General features: G+C 31.3%; 1 protein-coding gene across 1 annotated transcript; it reads right to left on the bottom strand.

Annotated features, from left to right (window-relative positions):
• Positions 1 to 460: 460 nt before the first annotated feature.
• Positions 461 to 18,747, bottom strand: LOC110999272 (integrin alpha-PS3). Its single transcript, XM_022268249.2, has 22 exons — positions 18,515 to 18,747; positions 17,299 to 17,429; positions 16,541 to 16,644; positions 15,930 to 16,044; positions 14,080 to 14,235; positions 13,196 to 13,315; positions 11,921 to 12,009; positions 11,462 to 11,686; positions 10,940 to 11,057; positions 10,154 to 10,327; positions 9,307 to 9,489; positions 8,742 to 8,866; positions 7,857 to 7,923; positions 7,223 to 7,367; positions 6,395 to 6,635; positions 5,524 to 5,639; positions 5,022 to 5,106; positions 4,037 to 4,099; positions 3,339 to 3,462; positions 2,698 to 2,767; positions 1,744 to 1,861; positions 461 to 1,427 (listed from the first exon to the last, which is right to left on the bottom strand). Exons 1-22 carry the CDS (start codon positions 18,655 to 18,657, stop codon positions 1,287 to 1,289), a joined length of 2,853 nt encoding a protein of 950 aa, XP_022123941.2. The 5' UTR covers positions 18,658 to 18,747; the 3' UTR covers positions 461 to 1,286.
• Between the last annotated feature and the right edge of the window lie 1,773 nt (positions 18,748 to 20,520).

The raw sequence follows: 20,520 nt of genomic DNA, 5'->3' as shown, positions 1-20,520 counted from the left end.
TTGTTGCCAGTTCTTCTCTTCCGCCCTAAGCCCTTGATTTTTAACTGGCAGTTAATGTCACATTAGGAGCATTTAATATGTATTTATTTTTGACGTTCATAATTAGTGTATATTGTGTTACCTAAATGATTAAATAATTTTTATTTGATTTGATATATCATCGCTTTTTGGTCTGCAGGTTTCCGATGGTTTTCCTCTATCATATGACCTCTTAAATTTAGGTACTTCAGATTTCACTTGAACATTGATCAGCTACACACATTTCGAAGAAAGTTTTTGCATCCAGACCCACAAATAAAACAACTTAGTAAATCTGTAATATATTTTACTTATTATTTCAATTGATAATATAAGTAATACATTGGGTTTAAAAATAAACCGAGTAATAAGTATCTGTAAACAAAATAATCTTGATTTAACAATATTTTGTCTTTTTTTATATAATTTATAAAATCCCCACAAATTAATGTAATTTTAATAAATGCTGTAAAAGTTGGACTAGATAAAAAATATTAAAGTCATTTAAAATATACTTATAATTCCTAAGTGGGTTGTCTATGTCTATTTTATAAACTATATATATAAACTACCATAACCATAACTCATCCAACATTTATAAATGCTGCCATGGCCAATAGATATTCGTAAACCTGGATAAAGCATATATGGCTGAGCCTAAATGGTCGGCATAGCCGATATGACAAATAAACAATCAAACAGACGTAAAAATCGATTTACTTACAGCTAACTATCATGCAGTCTTATAAAATCTTAAATCGAGATAATTATTTATTCTAGACCACTAAAATTCTTATGTAAAATACATAGTTTTTAATATAGAAAAAATCACCTAAGAAACTTAAATTATAGGTTTGAGGAAGAGGTTAGTAGGAAAATGTTATCAAAACACTGCAATGAAATCTGGGACCACGTTGGGTATCAGTGTTGTATTGCTTCCTAGATATAAAGTATATATGTCAGCATCGCTTAGAGTAGAAAGTGACGAATTATTACACAAAAAATAGAAACTTGAAACGAAATGAAGATGATATAAAAGCTATAAATAATTTGAATATATTGACGTGACTATATGGGATAACGCGATATTTAATCTTCTCGCATATTTATTAGTTTACAACTTCTTGAATAATAATTATCAAGGATTAATATGACTATTTACAATTGTCAAAATATTAAACATGGCGACAATAGTTCTAATTTTTATGAGTTAAAGTTCTAAATCTTTGGTTGTTCAATACTTATTTTAATCTATGGCTTTAATGTTGCTATTCAGAGTCTGACAATAGCTCCGTGCTGGATTCTTCTGCAGCGAAGTTGACATCGCACAGGGAAGTGCTTGGTTCTGATTGACATTGCTCTTGAAGTCGTTTCAAGTCTTCGCGACGTTGGCGGGAGAAGAATCCATACTAAAAATAATATAGTATTATTTCTTTACTTTTTTATGGTTACTTATATTTTGCTGGTCAGGACGAAAGCTCACTGGATTCCTTTTTTCTTGACCCTAAGTCGAATTGGTTACCAAATACTTCAGTGTGTGTGGCTGGTTTTTACCAAAGCAATCTCTTCATTACAATAAGACAGTGCATACTGCTTTTAGTGCTAATTTGTTTTGTCTTATTATATGAAATTGTGTTAGTAATTTGTTTATAATAGTAAAACAGATTTATTAACCTTTAAGTATAAATTAAAATATATAAAATCTGTTAATAAAAAAAAACTCACCTTATACATAACGAATACTATAACAGCTAGCAGGAGTATCCCTGCTATACAACCTACTATCACGGGCCAAATGGGCTGTGCGGGCTCCAATGATAGAGTTGTGGTTATATTTAACATTCTGTTGAAAAAATATGTATATTAAAATAGGAATTGATGTATCAAAAACGGATACAGAAAAATATAAATTATGCTCTATTAATGTTTAAAACTATAGATTAAGGTTTATTCGTTTATCTAAGATAATTAAAAGCTTTTTAATTAATTAATCAGCATTCTATATAGACAAATTAATGTCAAATGTGAAATATTAATTATATAGGTAGAAAGTTTTTGAAGTTATACTTTTTTTGGCGCGATGAAGAAAAATGATGAGAGTGAATTTTTACGATGCGCGTGCACACCAATACCTAAATCGATAACTATGTTAAAGTTGGTTATTCTAGTATTTTAATATTTAGAACACGTGTTTCACAACAGTACAATTAAACAGTGTGAATAAATAAATATTATTTTGGTGTTTTTAAATCAATTTCATATACGACGGTGATAGTATTTACTAATAATTTATTTATTAAAATAAACGGACGACGAAGACGAGCTACAAAGAATCGCATGGGAATCACAATTATGTTGAATTCCCTTCTTTATACTCAAAATAATTGCACAGATTTAATTAAAATGCGCACCGATCTCTTTCCATTCCAGAGTGCATACAATTAGACAGAAAGAGATGAAAGAATACATTAATTAATTAGGGCGATTAAATGTATAATTCAAATGAAATCAAATCATTTATTCCAATTCGACCACCTAAAATGACACTATTGCACTTCAAATAAAATATAAAAATGATTCTAGTTGCCCCTTCCAAAGGGTAGTTTTGTTACATTACATACATACATACATTAGTTAAAGAGTAATAAAAAAAAGCAATCAATTCATTTATAAACTTACCTATTTATTTCATCCACTAGGATCAGACTTGTCGTAATATTGTAAATAGGATTTTCTTCTAAAAATACACCTGAAATGACAGTATTAGCTACTGTAAGTCTTTATCCAAAATCATTTTGAATTAAAGAAAAAATAAAATAAAATTAAATAATAAAATAAAATAAATAAAAAAAAAATAAAATTTAGGTAGTGCGACCTACAGTCTCGTGGGTTTCATAAAGGATATACGCCTGGGACTTGAAATAATAAATAAGTTTATAATTAGTTCTCCACTTCTGGTGGGTTGTGAAGGCTTACTGGATTGGCCGATCACTATATATAGTACGTACGATCTAATTTTAATTTAACGGTCAATTCATCGTATTCTTTTTAGTTGTTACCTGCACTATAGCTTTCTTTTGTTACCATAACTACTTTTACAGGGGCTTGGAATTGCATTACTTAAAAATATTTTTGTATTTTTATATCATTAATATGGCGTTCATTTCTTTACATGAGAGCAGGTCATGGTCAAATTTAATGTGATGTCAAAAAAGATTATAAAATTAAAGTAACTAAAAGACATTTACCATTCTTTACTCAGTATTTTACAACTTTATTTCCTTTTAAATTTATAATCAATATAAGTTTCATGAACTAACCAAATCTGTCCAAGTCAATGTACAAAGGTACAAGGATGGGTAGGGAAACTTTGGCGGGAATGGACCACGAGCACTCGATCACGGGCCCCTCAGAGCATCCTTTTATCTTATTGGATATGTTCACCTGTAAAATACTTGAATGTAGATAGAAAAGTTACACAAAGGTCGAACTTTATAAATATACCTGCACCTGATTCAATTACAGTCAAAACCGTTTTCGACGACATCGTTTAGAACAACATACCGGTTATATAGACCAACATCAATGGTCCTGGCTGAATTCTTCTGTATTAACAAATATGTTATCGGCTATTACGACTATCGTTTATAACGACTAAATATGAGTAGTCCCTTCAATGTCGTTATAACAGATTTTGACTGTATTGTTTACCGGAAATAATTATGGTTTCGCCAGAAATTGGGCCCAAATACTACTTTTCTTCTTTACATTTAGAAGGGCTTGTAAAAACGGTGCTTAATCCAGGGTATAATAGCCTCATTCAATTGCAAACGATTCACCAAGTTTTAACTAATAGAGGTACGATTCTCGATAATAGAACTATTAGCAAAACTCAGAGGTACTATTATCGGTTTTAAATGTTTGTAATATCCCTTAACATTTAACTTAATATGTTAAAGTTGGTTGTTAGATGCTTATTAACTTTACTTTGCATCGATCTCTTGTTGAAGTTATTTACCTTGTCCGGTATGAGAAGCTGCGTAGACAAATTGAAACAATCAGATGGGCCCAAATTTATAACCTGGGGAAAGAGGTATATGCGTATCGATAATAATATTAAACATATGTTTAGACAAACTAATGAATACAAAGATCTTTTACAGGCAACATGCAAAACATCCCATTATGTATACTCTATCTGTAAAACAACATAATTTGAGAAAAAGAAGATAATACCTTTAACACTTTGTTTTTATGAATAAATATGGTACTTATAAAGTTTTTTTTTTATTTATAGAACAGGGGCAAACGGGCGGGAGGCTCACCTGATGTTAAGTGCTACCCATATTAGCCCATGAACACTCTCAATGCTAAAAGGCTTGCGAGTGCGTTGACGGCCGATTAAGTATTGGTACGCTCTTTTCTTGAAGGACCTTAAGTTGAATTGGTTCGGAAATACTTCAGTAGGCAACTGGTTCCACAAAGTGGTGGTGCGCGGCAAAAACTGCCTTGAAAAACGCAGTTTTGGAACGGCGGACGTCGAGGTGATACTGGTGGAATTCCGTATTCTGCCTCGACGTCCGATGATAAAACTCAGCTGCAGGTAACTCACAATACAACCTACTTTTAGATATTGATACAAAATAACATTTTAAAACTTCTAGCACTTTTTAAAGGGCTTTTATAAATATTCATGTAACGTTTGTTAAATGTTTGCAAGATAAAATTAAGTACTGCAATTGTAAAACTGGTAAGTGGTTTATAGTGAAATGCTAGTGGGATGATGTATATGTTATGTAAGGATGTAATGTTTGATACAAATTATATAAAAATTTACCTATACATATGACTAATAAAGTGAAATGTAAAATTCCTTTAGCGAAAAATTTGCGCGTCATTGTGTGGCAGAATTACGATTGTACCACCATAAAATTTTTGTACCATATTCTTGCAATAAATTATTATTATCATGTTATTATAAATTTATGTAAATTATTGAATACCTCAAAATTGTGAACGAAGTGAATTCTGTCACGGTCATTAAACTTATCCCTTGATACAGAGATCGTCGCATTTGGCAATGGCTTCCTAAAAAGAAATCAGCATTAAGTTCCGTATTTTATTAAACAGTTGGCAAACGGGAAGATGCCCTGACATGACATGAAGTTAAGTGAATCTCAGTGAGCTCGCGACTGCGTCCCCGGCCTTTATACGGGTGGAATGTATTAACTTAACTATTAACTGAGGTTTTTTTTAATAACAATGGAACGCAAATATAATAACGCAAAATAGTTTTGTCTTACGAAAAATATACACCCGCAAAAAAAACGATTTATATAATAAACGGCATATATTCTGTGTTATTTCAATAAAACTCTTATAGACACTTTGAAATACAAATAGAAAACTACCGCTAAATGCGAGAAGTTTTGTTATTCAATTTTATATCTACCTTAAAAAGAAATATTCAGAATACCACGGTATAAGGTGAACACAAAAACATACCCGCTGATAGAAAAACTTGCTTTTGGAGTTACAAATATAGTTAGTTGCTTCACAACTTTTTCCATGTCGGTGCCTCGGTAAAAGGGTACGTGCAACTCAACTTCTATTGGTATTTCCTTCAAACAAAATAAATTAAAAATTGTTAAGCGAGAACTTCATTCACGATCTCTTTATAGTGCTGTTAGCGGAAAATAAATAAGTTCAAACAATTTTAGTTCTATAATTTAATGAAGATACTTTCATTTAAAAAATTCAATAATAAACGTAATGATTGGTAAAATCAACTTTGTGTTTTCAATATGACAAGTACGGCCATTAATAATAAATGTCATAAAATCATTGATAAAAAATATTCAAATACTTATAAAAACAACAAAAAATAAGCAGGTTACATAAATAATTAGGCAACAGGCGGGCTTATCGCCAACAAGTGATTTCTACCAGGCAACTCTAATAAGGATGAATAAAAAGAAACGCCTACAGATGGTAAAGTACAATCAGTGCATAATTAATTAACATAAAGAAAATCAAAATAACATGTGACTATAAACTATAAACTAAATAAAATAAAATATATAGAAATAATAAATAAATAAGTCACAATTAATATATACATAATCAGTAGTAGCAAATTACGAGTCAGAAGGAAAATTATCAAAAAGATTTTTTAAATAAATTTAATGATTGACATTTCTTTGCACGTCTGATATTGGTTAGTAAGCAATTCCATAGCAGGATACTTTGCACAGTGAAGAAGAAGTGATATAATTCAGCACAGAATTTTATTATTTATAAACAATACGATATTTTTAACGTCATGTCTCGCACAATTTATCAGAAAAGAAAATTGTTCAAGTATAAAAATTCATACCTTATTATTATCTTCTGTTTGAGTGTATTCCACTTCTATTTCCCATTCAACCGACTCCCCCCTATAAAAGGGGGAGGGCAATTTACACGTAACATTATAATTTACGAGAGAACAAACGCTTGGCAGCCGTTTTGGTGACGATGGAACGGTTAAGTGTATTAATGCACCGTAAGAGGCTTCTTCCTTGTTCATGATGTTGATTTTTAAGCCTAAGCGATGGTTTGTACCCGGTATGTAAGGACTGGAATCAAAACGGTAGAGTGTGTCATGTTTTGTACCTTTGCCTGAAGTAAAGCCCTTATCAGACCCGCTCATCACGGCTATTTAACGGATATTGTTAAACGTCATATTTACTTGTAGTATATATGTATGATATCAAGACAGTAGAAGAAAATAGCCTATAAATTATTTTCTTAAATGTCTAATAATTAAATACTATGTATGAAGATTTAAGAGCAGTGTTGGCCTAGTGGCTTCAGCGTGCGACTCTCATACAGGAGGTCGTAGGTTCGATCCCGGGCTTTGCACCAATGGACTTTCTATGTGCGCATTTAACATTTGCTCGAACGGTGAAGGAAAACATCATAAGGAAACCGACATGTCTTAGACCCAAAAAGTCGACGATGTGTGTCAGGCTGGATCACCTACTTGCCTATTAGGTTTAAAAATGATCATGAAACAGATTCAGACATCTGAGGCCAGGACCTAAAGAGGTTGTAGCGCCACTGATTTTTTTATGAACATTTAAATAAAAAGAGGTCTTTTCAATAAAGATAACTGTGATAGTAAGGGAAATTGTATATAATGGTAACTTCACACAAAACTTACCTATCCAATGATTCTAGAGTCATATGTAGCAAAGGCCTACAAATGAGGTCGTCTCCACAGTCCCTAGTTAATTGGATATCAAATGAAGTGCTTAATATCGAATCGTCTGACAGCCGGGCAGCGTGTGAGGGAAAGCTTTTACTGTCTGTGAACCACATTTACTGATCGAGTTTTGTCATTATGGAAAATCTTTTTATTACATAACTCGTGACATCGCACGTTCAATATATATGGCGTTATTATTTGAGAAAAAGATTTTTTTAGTATATAGAACCCATCGTAATATTTTGGATAAATTAGAAATGAAATTTGATTGTGATGAATGCTGTAAAACTACTCTTCTTCTTCTTGGAATTATTGTTTGAAGGCCCATGATAGTGTCATATTTTAACAGCAATCAGCGAAGTCAAAAATATTGTATCTCCGGGAATCGAACCCAGGACTGAGCATAATTATTTCTATTTATTAAATTTGTTTACCATTATAAAAAATAATACTGTGTTAATGAAAACTTTACAAGAATTATATTGTGTATGTATGATTTTAATAAAACAAAAATGTAAAACCGTTTTTCCATTAATTTACGTCCCTCGTAAATTAAAAAAAATATTGAAAATGAAAATACTATCCTTACCTTGAAAGGTTTCGCTAGGCGCCAAATTGAATTTCATTGAAATGGGATTTGATAGATCGGCCGTCGGCTGCCAACAAATTTTATACAATTTTAATTTCGAAATTTGATTTTCCAGGACGACAAACAAAAACTTGCTATTAAAAAAATATCCTTAACCAATCAATAAGAAAAAGCTATAATAATAGCAGATAAATAGGTTTTACATATCGTCTAACACATGGTCCAACTATAAAATATGAGGTCTCGGGTTGAAATTCCGTGGCATAATACGCAAAAAAATATAAAAAAATGTGAGCCGTCACGCGACGCCTGGCAGAAACATCGACATTATTTTGGAAAAGTAATAAGCAGAAAAGAACAGATTGTGATAGGTACTAAATAATGATAAAATAAAATATTACGATTTTTTTGCCAGATAACGATGACTACTTATTGAATAAAAAAAAATTTTTATTAAATATTTTTAATGTGAAATTTACTACTGCATAATTATAGACTGTATATAGGTATATAATATGTAACTACTTTTGCATGCATTTGTCGCGCTCCTAAACAAGACTGCTATGGTTACAATTAATACAAACCACAGCGGTTTTATAATGTAACATATTGTGATATATTATTATATTATTTTGTAATAATAATACCATCAAATAGCGCGGCGACACGTCGCCACGGAATGCGTCGCCACGGCATAAATCGGTTTTACGTGCGGCTATAGATGTTTCACATCAAAAGTTAACACAATTTCAAATGTAAAAAAAATGGCCCTGAATATTATACCCTTGTATAGAAACATATCTCGCCTAGATAAATTAAAGTCATTGGTAATTTCAGATCCTCTCCAAAATTGGCGTCCACCAGAAATCTGTGATATCAACTTACATGGACTTTGACGATTTGCTCTTCACACATTTCGTTTCCAGGCTTAATGGACACGCTATACACAGGATCACCATCAAGCATAGCGCGGTTTCCTTCACTGTCTACTTCCACCGTTGCTTTCAGATCTATTCATAAATTTACGTTAATCAAAATGTAATTTATAAAACAAAGGTTTGCATGCGAGTTGTTTTCAGGAGAATGTAAGTGCGTGCTACTTATCACCTACTACTGATAGAGTACACATCTTTTTGTTAAATTTATTTTAATAAATCATAATAAATTTATTTATGATTATTAATTACTTAAGATCATGTGTTCATGTGGAACATGGTCTAATGCTTGCGTTTAAAAAGAGCGGCGGAGAGTTTATTCTTCTCTTCCATTCTACGCCCTTGATGAGAGAACTGCCAGTGTTAAATTAGAATACATTTAATATGTATTTATTTTTTTACTCTCATAAGTGTACATTGTGTTACCTAAATGAATAAAAAAAGCATGCCATATTTTTTCCTTTCAAATATTTTAAATTTTGGATGAAGCCTTAAATAATATAATCAAATCTCACCTAATTTGACATGGGGCCACATGATCTTTTCAGTGGTTTTAATGCAAAACTGCGCCGTGAAGTTAGTCGCATTTGGCTGAAGATTCATCGCGTCTGGCACCCGGATGCTAACTTCAACGTGCACGGTTGGTATACATCTGAACACATATGCCGTATCGGATTTAAAAGCACCTACCGCTAAATCTGAAACGAAAATGTATGAAATACGTGGAAGATAGTATCGGTGCCTTCAGAGGTGGTGCTTTTCTCACCTTACAAATAAGTATCGCGATACAGGGGGGAATTGCTGCGAGCTTTGAAGGTGACACAGGGACCAAACTCTTTAAATATGTTTTTATTTTCTTATTATTAATTTTTTTATTTTTTTATTATGACTACTTAGGTTAAGAAAATTGTAAATGTTGAATACTAATATAAACTATTGTTAATTTAAACCAAAAATTAACAATATTGCTCAAGTTTAGGTTTAAATAAACGATAGTGATTTTTATAATTCTATAAAAATATGTAAAAAAAAACATTTATATTCATTTAAATTTACATAGTATGCAGTATTCCTTGTCAATTTAGTGAACTTTAGTAGATACTTGAGCGATACTTAAATTTAAAATTGTTTTTCAATTTAAAATTATATTTACAAAAGGCATGATGAAAAAATAATGCTAAAGCATTGAATTATCTATTTTTATCGCAGCATAAACAGAATATGACGAAGGTCCACTAAGTGAAATATTAAATTAAATAGTTTTATACCTGAATTAGATTAATAGCCATTTATTTATAATCTTATATTATATTATTAATAATATTATTAATAATAATTAATTAATCTTATATTCTATCTTACCGTTACAATTATTATTATCAACATCTACACCCTTAGAAATCGAGCCGCCAAACGTTTTTGCACCTGCAACCTGGATTCTCTGTATATATTTATTATTTAAGCCAGTTTCACTTCCTCTATAAATGTATACAGCACCAGACCCATTGTCTTCCCATGGAGCGCCAATGGCGACGTCTGCAAATTATTAAAAAATCAACAAAAACACACAACAGCATGGGTACTGGGTAGTCAAATAGACAGTATATGCCTGCAATCTCATATATGTGATACGCAAATGTGATCATTGTAACTCAAACAGAATACTCACTGATAATTTATCCAGGTCGTTAAATAATATCGGAATTATTCGTTTACAAAAACATAAATATTTGTAAGTCAACGGGTATATCTGTCAAAGTGGACAGTGGAAGAAATTGACTGTGCCCAAAATTAGTCTGGAATTGTATAGGAAAAATACGTTTTGTTTGACAATCAAGGCTAATAATTTACCAAAAAACTTTAAAATATCGTCTTAATGTACTAACTTTTAAAAATGTATTCCATTAATGATTATTAACGTGAAAATTAATATTAATTTGATAAAAGTAATAATATATTTTAATAATGTGATATTTTATCACTACAAATCACATAAGAACTTACTATAATAATGTAAAATTCATATTAAGACAAATTTGCACGCCATTATGTGTGACAGAATATGCGATCTTTAGTTTGTATCATATTTTTTTTTGTAATGTGAAATAAAGTTCTTTAAACAACAAAGCATCGCTTTTCATCAAGTACCTGAATAACCATCTCCATCTACGTCTCCAAGGTCAGCAATTGTAAGGCCAAAATGTGCCCCACTTTCGCTCGAACCACGGACAAACCCGACAGCTCTTAATGTAAAGCTATCCTGAAACTGAAGTTACCATAATATATACAAAATATCTATTAAAGAACACGTTTTACTATGACAAATATACATATGAAATAAAATGAACACCTTATAAATAAATGTGTGTAACGATTCACGTTTTTCTCCCAACTCAAAGTATTTTGGAATTTATAAGGCCATACAAAATGAAAAGTTAATTTAAAAATTCTCTTTGCCTAGTGTTTAAGTGCGAATATAGCGTTCGCAACAGCTGATACAGTCAGACAATCATTTACTTCTGATAAAACGTGGTGGTATGACAATATCAAAACTTACATAAATTGAGGAAAGATGCGAAGAAATTTCATTCTTAAAAGGCCGGCAACGCACTCGCAAGGTATGATAAAAACAATTATTATTTTATTTTAATTTAATTAAGAATCAATTACCCGTTGTTCAGTCAAGTAAACGAAAACAGCGCCCTGGTCATATGTGATGGTGTCGTTCTTATGCACGTAGTTTGGTGCACCGACAAGAAGGTCGATGACCCCATCACCGTTGATATCGGTGCAGCATAATGTTGCACCGAAGTACGAGCCAAGCTGATCCCCAACGAGTTTCGCTTTGATCTTTATTGGATCTAGCTCTTTGAAAGACGGCTCGAATATCAGTACCTGTATATTGAAAATTCAAATAAGACTATGCGTTATTAAGGTCGAAAGGCGAATTATATCTGTCTCTTTTTATATCATTGCATGCACCGTTTGGCAAAATGAAACCTTTAGTTTAAGGAGGTTCTTAGCTGATCTTTCTTAAGTGATATTCAAAATCCATTTTCGTATGTATTCTAACTTATGTAGGTACTGTTTAAATATTTTAATGTATCAATTTATACTTAAAAATCATACTTGTCCAAATCCAGATTTAGATCGAGGTGCACCTGCAATGTACAAAGTTTTCCCATTCGCTTCGAAAACTCCAGATTCCACACTGTATCCTGTAAGGTAAATAATAATTTATTTGATTAATAATCCTTCCTAATAATCCTTTTTAATAAAAGCCCTTTATTAACTTATGCTAGTCTTATAAAACAGCAGTATTCTTAAATCTAAATATATAATTTAGCAAAATAATAGATTTTTTTGCAACCACTTCAGTCAGGTCGTCCATCGCGCCGGTACTATCTAACTTTCAATAGCGACATTGGGAACCTGACATTTTTTTATGTAGTTTCATCAATACCCGTAGCGCTAATGACACACAATGGCGCGGTACAAACACACAACATTCAATTCGGAATTTTGTATTGCTATTATTAATTGCATAATACCGGGGCAGTGCTGACCGGAAGTAACTTTTCATGAACACAAAATAATAAGAAATTAACCTTTTAAATTATTATTAGTATCAGCATCAAGACAAAGTGATTCTTTTTGAGTTTTTTATATTTCTAGGTACTTCTCCAGCGCAACTTCCATAATCGACTATTTGACAATATGAAAACTTATATGTGAATGGACTTCCATAATGAACAATATTTATTTTTATACCTCAGTTAATTTTGTGCAAATGTGTTGTAGTAATCAATTTATCTTTGGGTTTTAATGTATTTGAAAATGTTGCACTGCAAGCGAAAAATCGCAGACATCGACAAAAAACTTGACTGACTTGAACATTTGAATGATACATTAGCGGAACTGATGCAACGCCATCTTGAAATACGTTTTGGCGGATTCTTAAATTTATAAATCTTTATTTTATAACATTTTAAGATGATTCAATAAGTACAAATATATAATATGAAACAGTTTTTAAAATTTTATTTTTTTAGCCTATTTAAATATAAAATTATGTGTAAAAATAAAAAAAATATAATTAAATAATATTTTATGGTTTGCGCCATATACCAATGACGTGGCAACTTAACTGGCCGCTGTCTTACAAATTCGAACCTACCTTCAATTTAACTTTATAGAATTTGGTAATATTTTATTTCTACCAACAAGTCATATTTTTTCACATTTGCTTTATGTTATAATGTTATGCCAGCTAATATAAGAAAAAAACATAAATATTACTAGTAAAATATTAAATTGGTTAGTAATGATAGCTTGTAACAACATATACTGTAGATATATCATTTAATATAATATGAAGAACAAATAAATAGATTTTAGTCTAACCTAGATAATCATCTGGTCCAAGGTCCTTTGTGTAGTATGGATTTGTCACGGGTTGTTTACTGAAAAATAAACTACTGGTTTCCACAGAGTCTGGATAAAACTTGTACTCGATAACTCCTCCTAATAGACAAATATATTTATAGTACATAATTCACTATGACAACAGTCTTGACCTAAGTATAAGTGCATTTTTTTTGCGTTCCAATCGCAATCGCGTACATTAATATTTGTAATTAAAACATCGGAAATCAAAACCGTCACAAATTTAACACTATTATAGAATTACGGCGTGAGTCAGGCAGATAAGTGGCTTTTTGTGGTAAACAGCGCCAATATTTTTAGGCCTATGCGTCTGTTATAGATTCTAACTATTTATAAATAAAATAAATCAGTCTGTGTTGCTACCACCTTCATAGGTGGACTTTGTACTGGGCCTTAGATTTATATATCTGCTTTAAGATCATTTGCCAATGCAGATGCTTATAAGACACACGCCGTCGACTTTTTGGGTCTAAGGCCAAACGGTTTCCTCACGATGTTTTCCTTCACCGTTCGAGCGAATGTTAAATGCATACATAGACAGAAAGTCTATTGGTGCACAGCGGGGTTTGAGCCTACGACCTCATGGATGGGAGCCGCACGTCTGCCTGTTGGCCTAGAGGCATATATAGTAGAATATAAATACAATTTTGAAGCCACACTTTTAACATTACAGCTTTAATTTTATAATAATAATAGATCAATTAATCAATATTTTATAACAACCTGTGTCAGACATAAAAGGTCACCTATTTTGTAATAAAGGTGACAAATTTTCTGCAAGATGAGAATGCAAGAGACGGAGATCTCAAACAAATTTATATGTTTTTTATTTTTATACAAACCTGTCCACTGTAATAGTCCGGGTGCTCCAATAATGACAGTATTATTCTCGGTTACTTTGACGGACATGCCTGCCTGACCATATGCGTAGAAATTGAGGTGAGTGCCGTACTCCCCGAACTCTTCTCTGGACCCGTCAGTCATAAAGGCTTGCCTGTCTAAAATTATAATTTGATTATTATTTGTGACTGGTATTCTTTATTTCACGTTCCACGCGTCAACACCTACTATGCAAAAATCTCAGTTTTTTACTTCACCTGCCTCATGAGCACACCCCACATACACACCTTCACGTACATACCCTCACTTTCACACCATCAAACAACACACAAAGGTAGGTATTACTTATTTAAATATTATTAGACTTCTTCGTTCTGCCCTTAGCCAGTTAACGTCCGAGAGAACGCTTACATTCTCCAGCGTCACTACTCGAGAAAAATCAAATCAAAGGGGTTTGTCAAAAGAACTGTTATTTACTTAACCACATTATATGTATATATATTCTGCTTATTAAATTACCTATTTTTATAACGGAATTCAATCAATTATAAAGTATCACAGACCAAGCAGACACACATGTGTCTTCCTTAAAGCAAGGATAACGCCGATACGATACAAATGCGGGTAAGACGTTTGATTAACCTTTTTGTCTAAAGTACGTTCTTAATTACATCGAGTTTTTGAAAGGCTTTTGAAAGCGTCACACTAATTACCGTAACTCCTAACAGTCACACAAGGCTTTAACCCTCTTTGCCGCATCGAATTGTACAAGAATCTTGTATAGTTTCATTTATTTTACTCAGACAATTTTTGTGAAAGCGAACTGTCTGGGTATAGTGTGATAATGCTAAATTTGATTACTGGATGGATTACCCCTTCTTCGCAAGGAAATCCAATCTTTGGCGTTGATCACTTCTTCAAATCACTATCACAAGGTTTTCTAAAGCCAATCATCCAATATTTGTATTTACATATCACAACTAAAAAAGTATTGAGGCGGGCGAGATCCCGGGATGCTTTTATGTATAATCATTATGTTTGAAAATAATGTGCTTGATAATGTAATTATTTTTATATTCATTACATTTACATTCATTCATTTACATTCATTCATTTGTAAGTTCACATTCATGCATTCTACATGGTCAAAGCACCTAAGCATTTAAGCTCTTTCGGAATCCTGTCGATGCGACCGCTTGTTTCATAATTTTTATACAAAACTTCTACACTATTTTGAAAACTCACCAACTACAATCTATATGCTAGCTGTCATGTGCACTGTGGAAACTATTGCAAATACAACAAAAAAATTATACAGTATTATAGATATCAATATCTATGCATACAAAAAGAATGTTTAACCCATGGGCAATTGTATGTTCGCTTATCCCGAAATTAATCTCTTGTCTTATTGAAGAAAGTTTTGCATTTAGAATGTTTGTTTTTATTTTTAACAATAATTATAATCAAGCTAAAAACTCCTGAAATTATTAAAAAAATATTTCATTACCTACTTAAAATCAAGAATTTTATAAACCTGTAGAGTATTTTAAAATTACTAATTATATATTCGTTGGCAAGTAAAATCTGTATATTGACGAGATTATGAATGTTAGTATGTATCTAATAGTCTGAATCTAATTAAAAACTAAGAAAGATTAGTAAAATAGTCATGAAGGTAATAAAAATATATCTATAGTCGTACTTAGTAGACTTTTTACTACTACGGATCGGTATCTACGCGAGTGTAACTACGGGGCATTCTATTTCATATATATGTTGAACAACATAAATGCTTTTATATTAATACTGTATAATAATAAAATATATGTATTTGGAAAGTCTTACTTACTCATTTCTTTTAAAGGCAGAAGTGTATTGCCTCTTTTCTGCCCTTGTACGTAACACCCACCGTTCATTAACAAGTGAGTGTTTTTGTAAGGAGTCGCATATCTCGGTGCACACATCTAAAATATAATTCATGCTATTATGCATCTGTTAATGGCAGTTTTACGTTATAGTTAAAATTATACTTGACTAATTAGTTTTTTTATATTAATGACCCTAGAAAAGAACAAACTGCTGACGAAAATTTATCAAAAGGTATATTAAAAGATATTTTTACTTGTTTAAGAAACTCAAAATTGTATCTCTTCCCTATGTGTATATTTTATGAATGCTCTTATTCGTTGACAAAACTATAAATATTATTAAGTCAACAGGGAAGGACAAATATTCAAGTAGACGTGGGGAGAAATTGGCTTTTGTATGGTATATAATAATTTACCAAAAACATTCCAAGATCTTCCAAGACATGTTAAAAATTCAACTAATGACTATTTGCGTGATACTTTATAATTAATATTACTTTGATAACGTAATAAAATACTTTAGTATTGTGATGATGCAAATATATAATAACATGCAAAAAACTCTTAGAATAAGTATTAATAAAAAAAATACCAAAAACTTTCCACCAGGTACGACGGCAATCGTCGATCCAAACCACATATCATTTTTAAAGAAGTCGGAGGTGACCATGAATCTTCGGAAAATGAGGTCTGAGTCTGGCAAAGATATTAAAATACTTGTTCAAAACATACAATCATGGCGCATAACTGTGAAGATGCAGGCAAAATAATATTATGTATAAACCTTTTATTGCGAGCCAATTGGCAACCTAAAGTGATTTTGTAGAACAAAATGGCGACTATAGGTTTGAGTTATGTAAGTCATATATTTTTTTAAGTTGGTAAGTGACATTTCTTTACTAATATTTTTCACATTTAGACTTAGAAAAATCTATCTATCTATCTTATTTTCAACCAGACAGAAAACCAACAAAGTGAAAGATGAAACACATTTTTTATTTTTGAGTACTTTTCTGGCCCGGTACAGTCGGTACCAGTACTCCCATTATAAGTAGCAATCCTGATTACTATGTCAAGATTTTATTCCGTGCGTTGCCAAGTTATCAGATATTGTAAGAACATCAATGTTGTGTACAAATAATTCGGATCAATTAATGTATTTATTAGAACCTAAAACAGGTTCACAGAGAAATAACAATAATATGCAAACATCACATCAAGTAGATAAGATAATCCAATATTAAAATACGACTAAGACAAGGAAGTAGAAACATTTGTGGCCTATAAAATGTATATGTTTAAAATCAAGGTATGCCAGGAGCTTAATAATCTGATTTGATAATCACTCACCCTCGTTGGCTAGTCCAAAAGACTTACACATAACATTTTTCACATTTAGCTGCAATTTACACTTATACACTAGACCAGTGGTATTTGTGGGATTAGAAATACTGTTCGCTTTGGGTGCACCAATAAAAATTCTGAAATGAAAAAATAATCTTGTAACAGTAAGCATATGGCATTTAATCAGCAGCTATAATATCTATTGAAACATTATATGCACCTCCATAGTGTAGCTAACCTTTGAGGGTCTAGATTCATTCATTCATGTAAGAACACCAATACACACGAACGTCAAAAATGAATATAGATTGAATGCTTCTAATTTTACATTTACAGCCAGTTCTCAATTCAAGGGCGTAGAACGGAAGTGAATAATTGGCAATATACTCTCCGCCACTCTTTTTGATCGCCAACTTTAGTCTTTTACACAACGTTTGTAAGGCGCTGCAATCATTACACCATGTTTCATATAACATCAAAGTATTAAAAAATAATAAAATAAAAATAAAACATTGTCCTCTATCAGCAGGAGACATGGTGAAATAAAAACACGCAATTACATTATCGTGGGAACATTCACCGCATACACGAATTCAAGTACGACCAGTCACCACTAGTAACACCCGTTCACGTGTATGACGCAGTTTGCTATGAAATATTAATTTAAAAAAAAACACTTTTCTAAAGTACTGAAACAGCTGTAGAAATATGACCATGCAGTACACTTTGAACCGAGTATTAATTAATATTTAATAGACAAAAAGTTCAGCGTGTAATTTGGTAAATCCAAAAAAAGCTAACTACGCTAACTACATACATAAATTATTTAAAATTGTAATTTACTAACGAGATACTGTGGTAAGCAATTTCAATTTATAATGATTAGACAAAATCATGAATCATATCCTATATTATGAATGATTCATTAATGTAATTTATTTGAAATTTAAAAGGATAAAATTATTCTGAGGTATAAAGATTATAATTGGGGTCGTTAAGCTATCTTAAGACTAGTTCATATTCACAGATAACATAATTTTTTTAAAGAAATTAATGTGAAAAAGGAGAAATGATTTATATGGTGGGTAAAAAAGTATTTCCGTCACACAACTCCACAATGACTGAACCGGTTTCTTTGTGACATTGGCATCAGACGATAACATACACAAATAAATACACAAACAAATGCGAGTGATTTGAACAAAGATTCATTATAACTTACTCAGATTTATTCAAAACAACACTGTATCCAAAAAAATCAGCAGGCTTCTTAGTATCATACCGGTAAGGTTTGAAGGTCACACCAGATTTAATGTGAAACACACACTCAACACACACGAATAGCAGACACAAATATTTAAACATTTTTACTGATTTGTTAACATGTTGTTCCAATCATGGTTGTAAACAAACTGGTCAAAGTGACACTGAATTAATGACATTAGACAATGGAGTTGTAATGATATTTATTTACGATTAATGATGTAATTAGTTTTAATTTAATTATGTCGAATATACAATAAATGCGAAATTATAATTTATTTGTGAGTTTATTACATATCTGTTAATATATATAAGAACAATGTTAACGATTTAATATTAGACATAACAAGATATACCTACTACATTAAAGGTCAAACTTATTTTATTTTGACATAGGGGATCCATAGTTTAGGTTTTACCTCCCACCTATGTATCTTTTTAGTAAATTGTATCAGTAGTAATATTTTTCTCCGATAAAAAATCTTATTGAATTTCTTGAAATTTTTTTGTTTTTCCAAGTTATTTATTAATAAGAAACTTCCAGCTCTTATACAAGAATATTGTAATTTTGTAATACACAAAAAAACTTATAACAAAGTTGTAAATCATTTATTAGCTGTAAATGGTTATTATCCTCTGTATAAATGAGCAATAATGACCTATAATTGTGATTAATGCGAAAACGCATTTAATTACTATTTGTGTATTTATATGCAGACGTCAGCTAGTATTGTTGTGTTAATATACAATGTAAAGTCTCGCGAATATGTTATCTATAATATACGCATATATTACCTTTAGTATCAATTTACTTACTGATTCATTGGTACATTAGCTATGCAAATCACGTTCTTATTGAGCCTATAGAGCCTATAGAGCCTAGAGAGTTACCTATTACCTTACGCATGCAATTCGCTTAGATGTTTTTCTTTCGATCGAAACTAACAATGTGTGAACAAGCACAAATTCATAACCAAACCTACATAATATATGCTACTCAAAACTAACTCTCTACACCCAACGCTTTTTCTCTTTTCTAGGCTATTACATCTTTAAGCACTTTATCACAAATGAAATGTTGAATATCGATTTGAAACTTCATACATTCACTAAAAATCTTAAGCAACATATTCTAATACTGTAGAAGAGTAAAGAGTACCGAGAGTTTTTTACGCCGGCCTTTTCTCTCGGCCTACATCCTCTGTCTTTTTTACCGATGAGAAGGGATGCCTACAGGTTAAAATTTTAATGACGATGAATGAAGGAATAAGTCATACCTGTTTATGTTATGTAAATCCATAATAAACGTATTTTATTTTATTTTACTCAAACCGCATATATCTGCCCATGGCACTATGAATCGTAGTGTACGGGGTAAGTGTACTTTCTATTTTAACTGTATATTTTTATTATTATGTATAATAGAGATTTTCATTATTTTTTTTCATTTAAAAATTAACGTGTATTACTGATACTTGTCTAAACGGAGAACAGATGGGATGTATACGATTTAAGCGCCGACAACGCACTCGCGAGCCCTCGGACATTGGGAGTGTACATGGGCGGCGGTATAACTTAACATCAGAGTACTCCTGAGAAAAAAACCGACAATGTATGTGTATTAGCTGTGACAGTTAGAATTGTAGCAATAATCTTAAATTTAAACCCATAAAATGAATGTTAGGTTTTCATCTGTTTATAAATTGACATCATAAAAATATTTGTATTAAACCTTTTAAATACGATTAATAATAAAAACAAATAAAAACAAAAGAACAAAAAAACTTTTTTTGTTATAACAAAAACTGTTAAATATTTTAAGTGACAAAAACTATATAATTGTTATCTCTTAATAAGTAAAAACGTTATCTCGTTTCCTTTGATAAGTCAGTTTGACTCATTATGCATCATTTATTGAGTGAATATGGAGATTTTTAACCGACTAGTAAAATTATTTGTGCATTG

This window comes from Pieris rapae, chromosome 10, assembly GCF_905147795.1.
Source record: "Pieris rapae chromosome 10, ilPieRapa1.1, whole genome shotgun sequence".
Taxonomy (NCBI): domain Eukaryota; kingdom Metazoa; phylum Arthropoda; class Insecta; order Lepidoptera; family Pieridae; genus Pieris; species Pieris rapae.
This window is presented reverse-complemented; position numbering and strand designations above follow the sequence as displayed.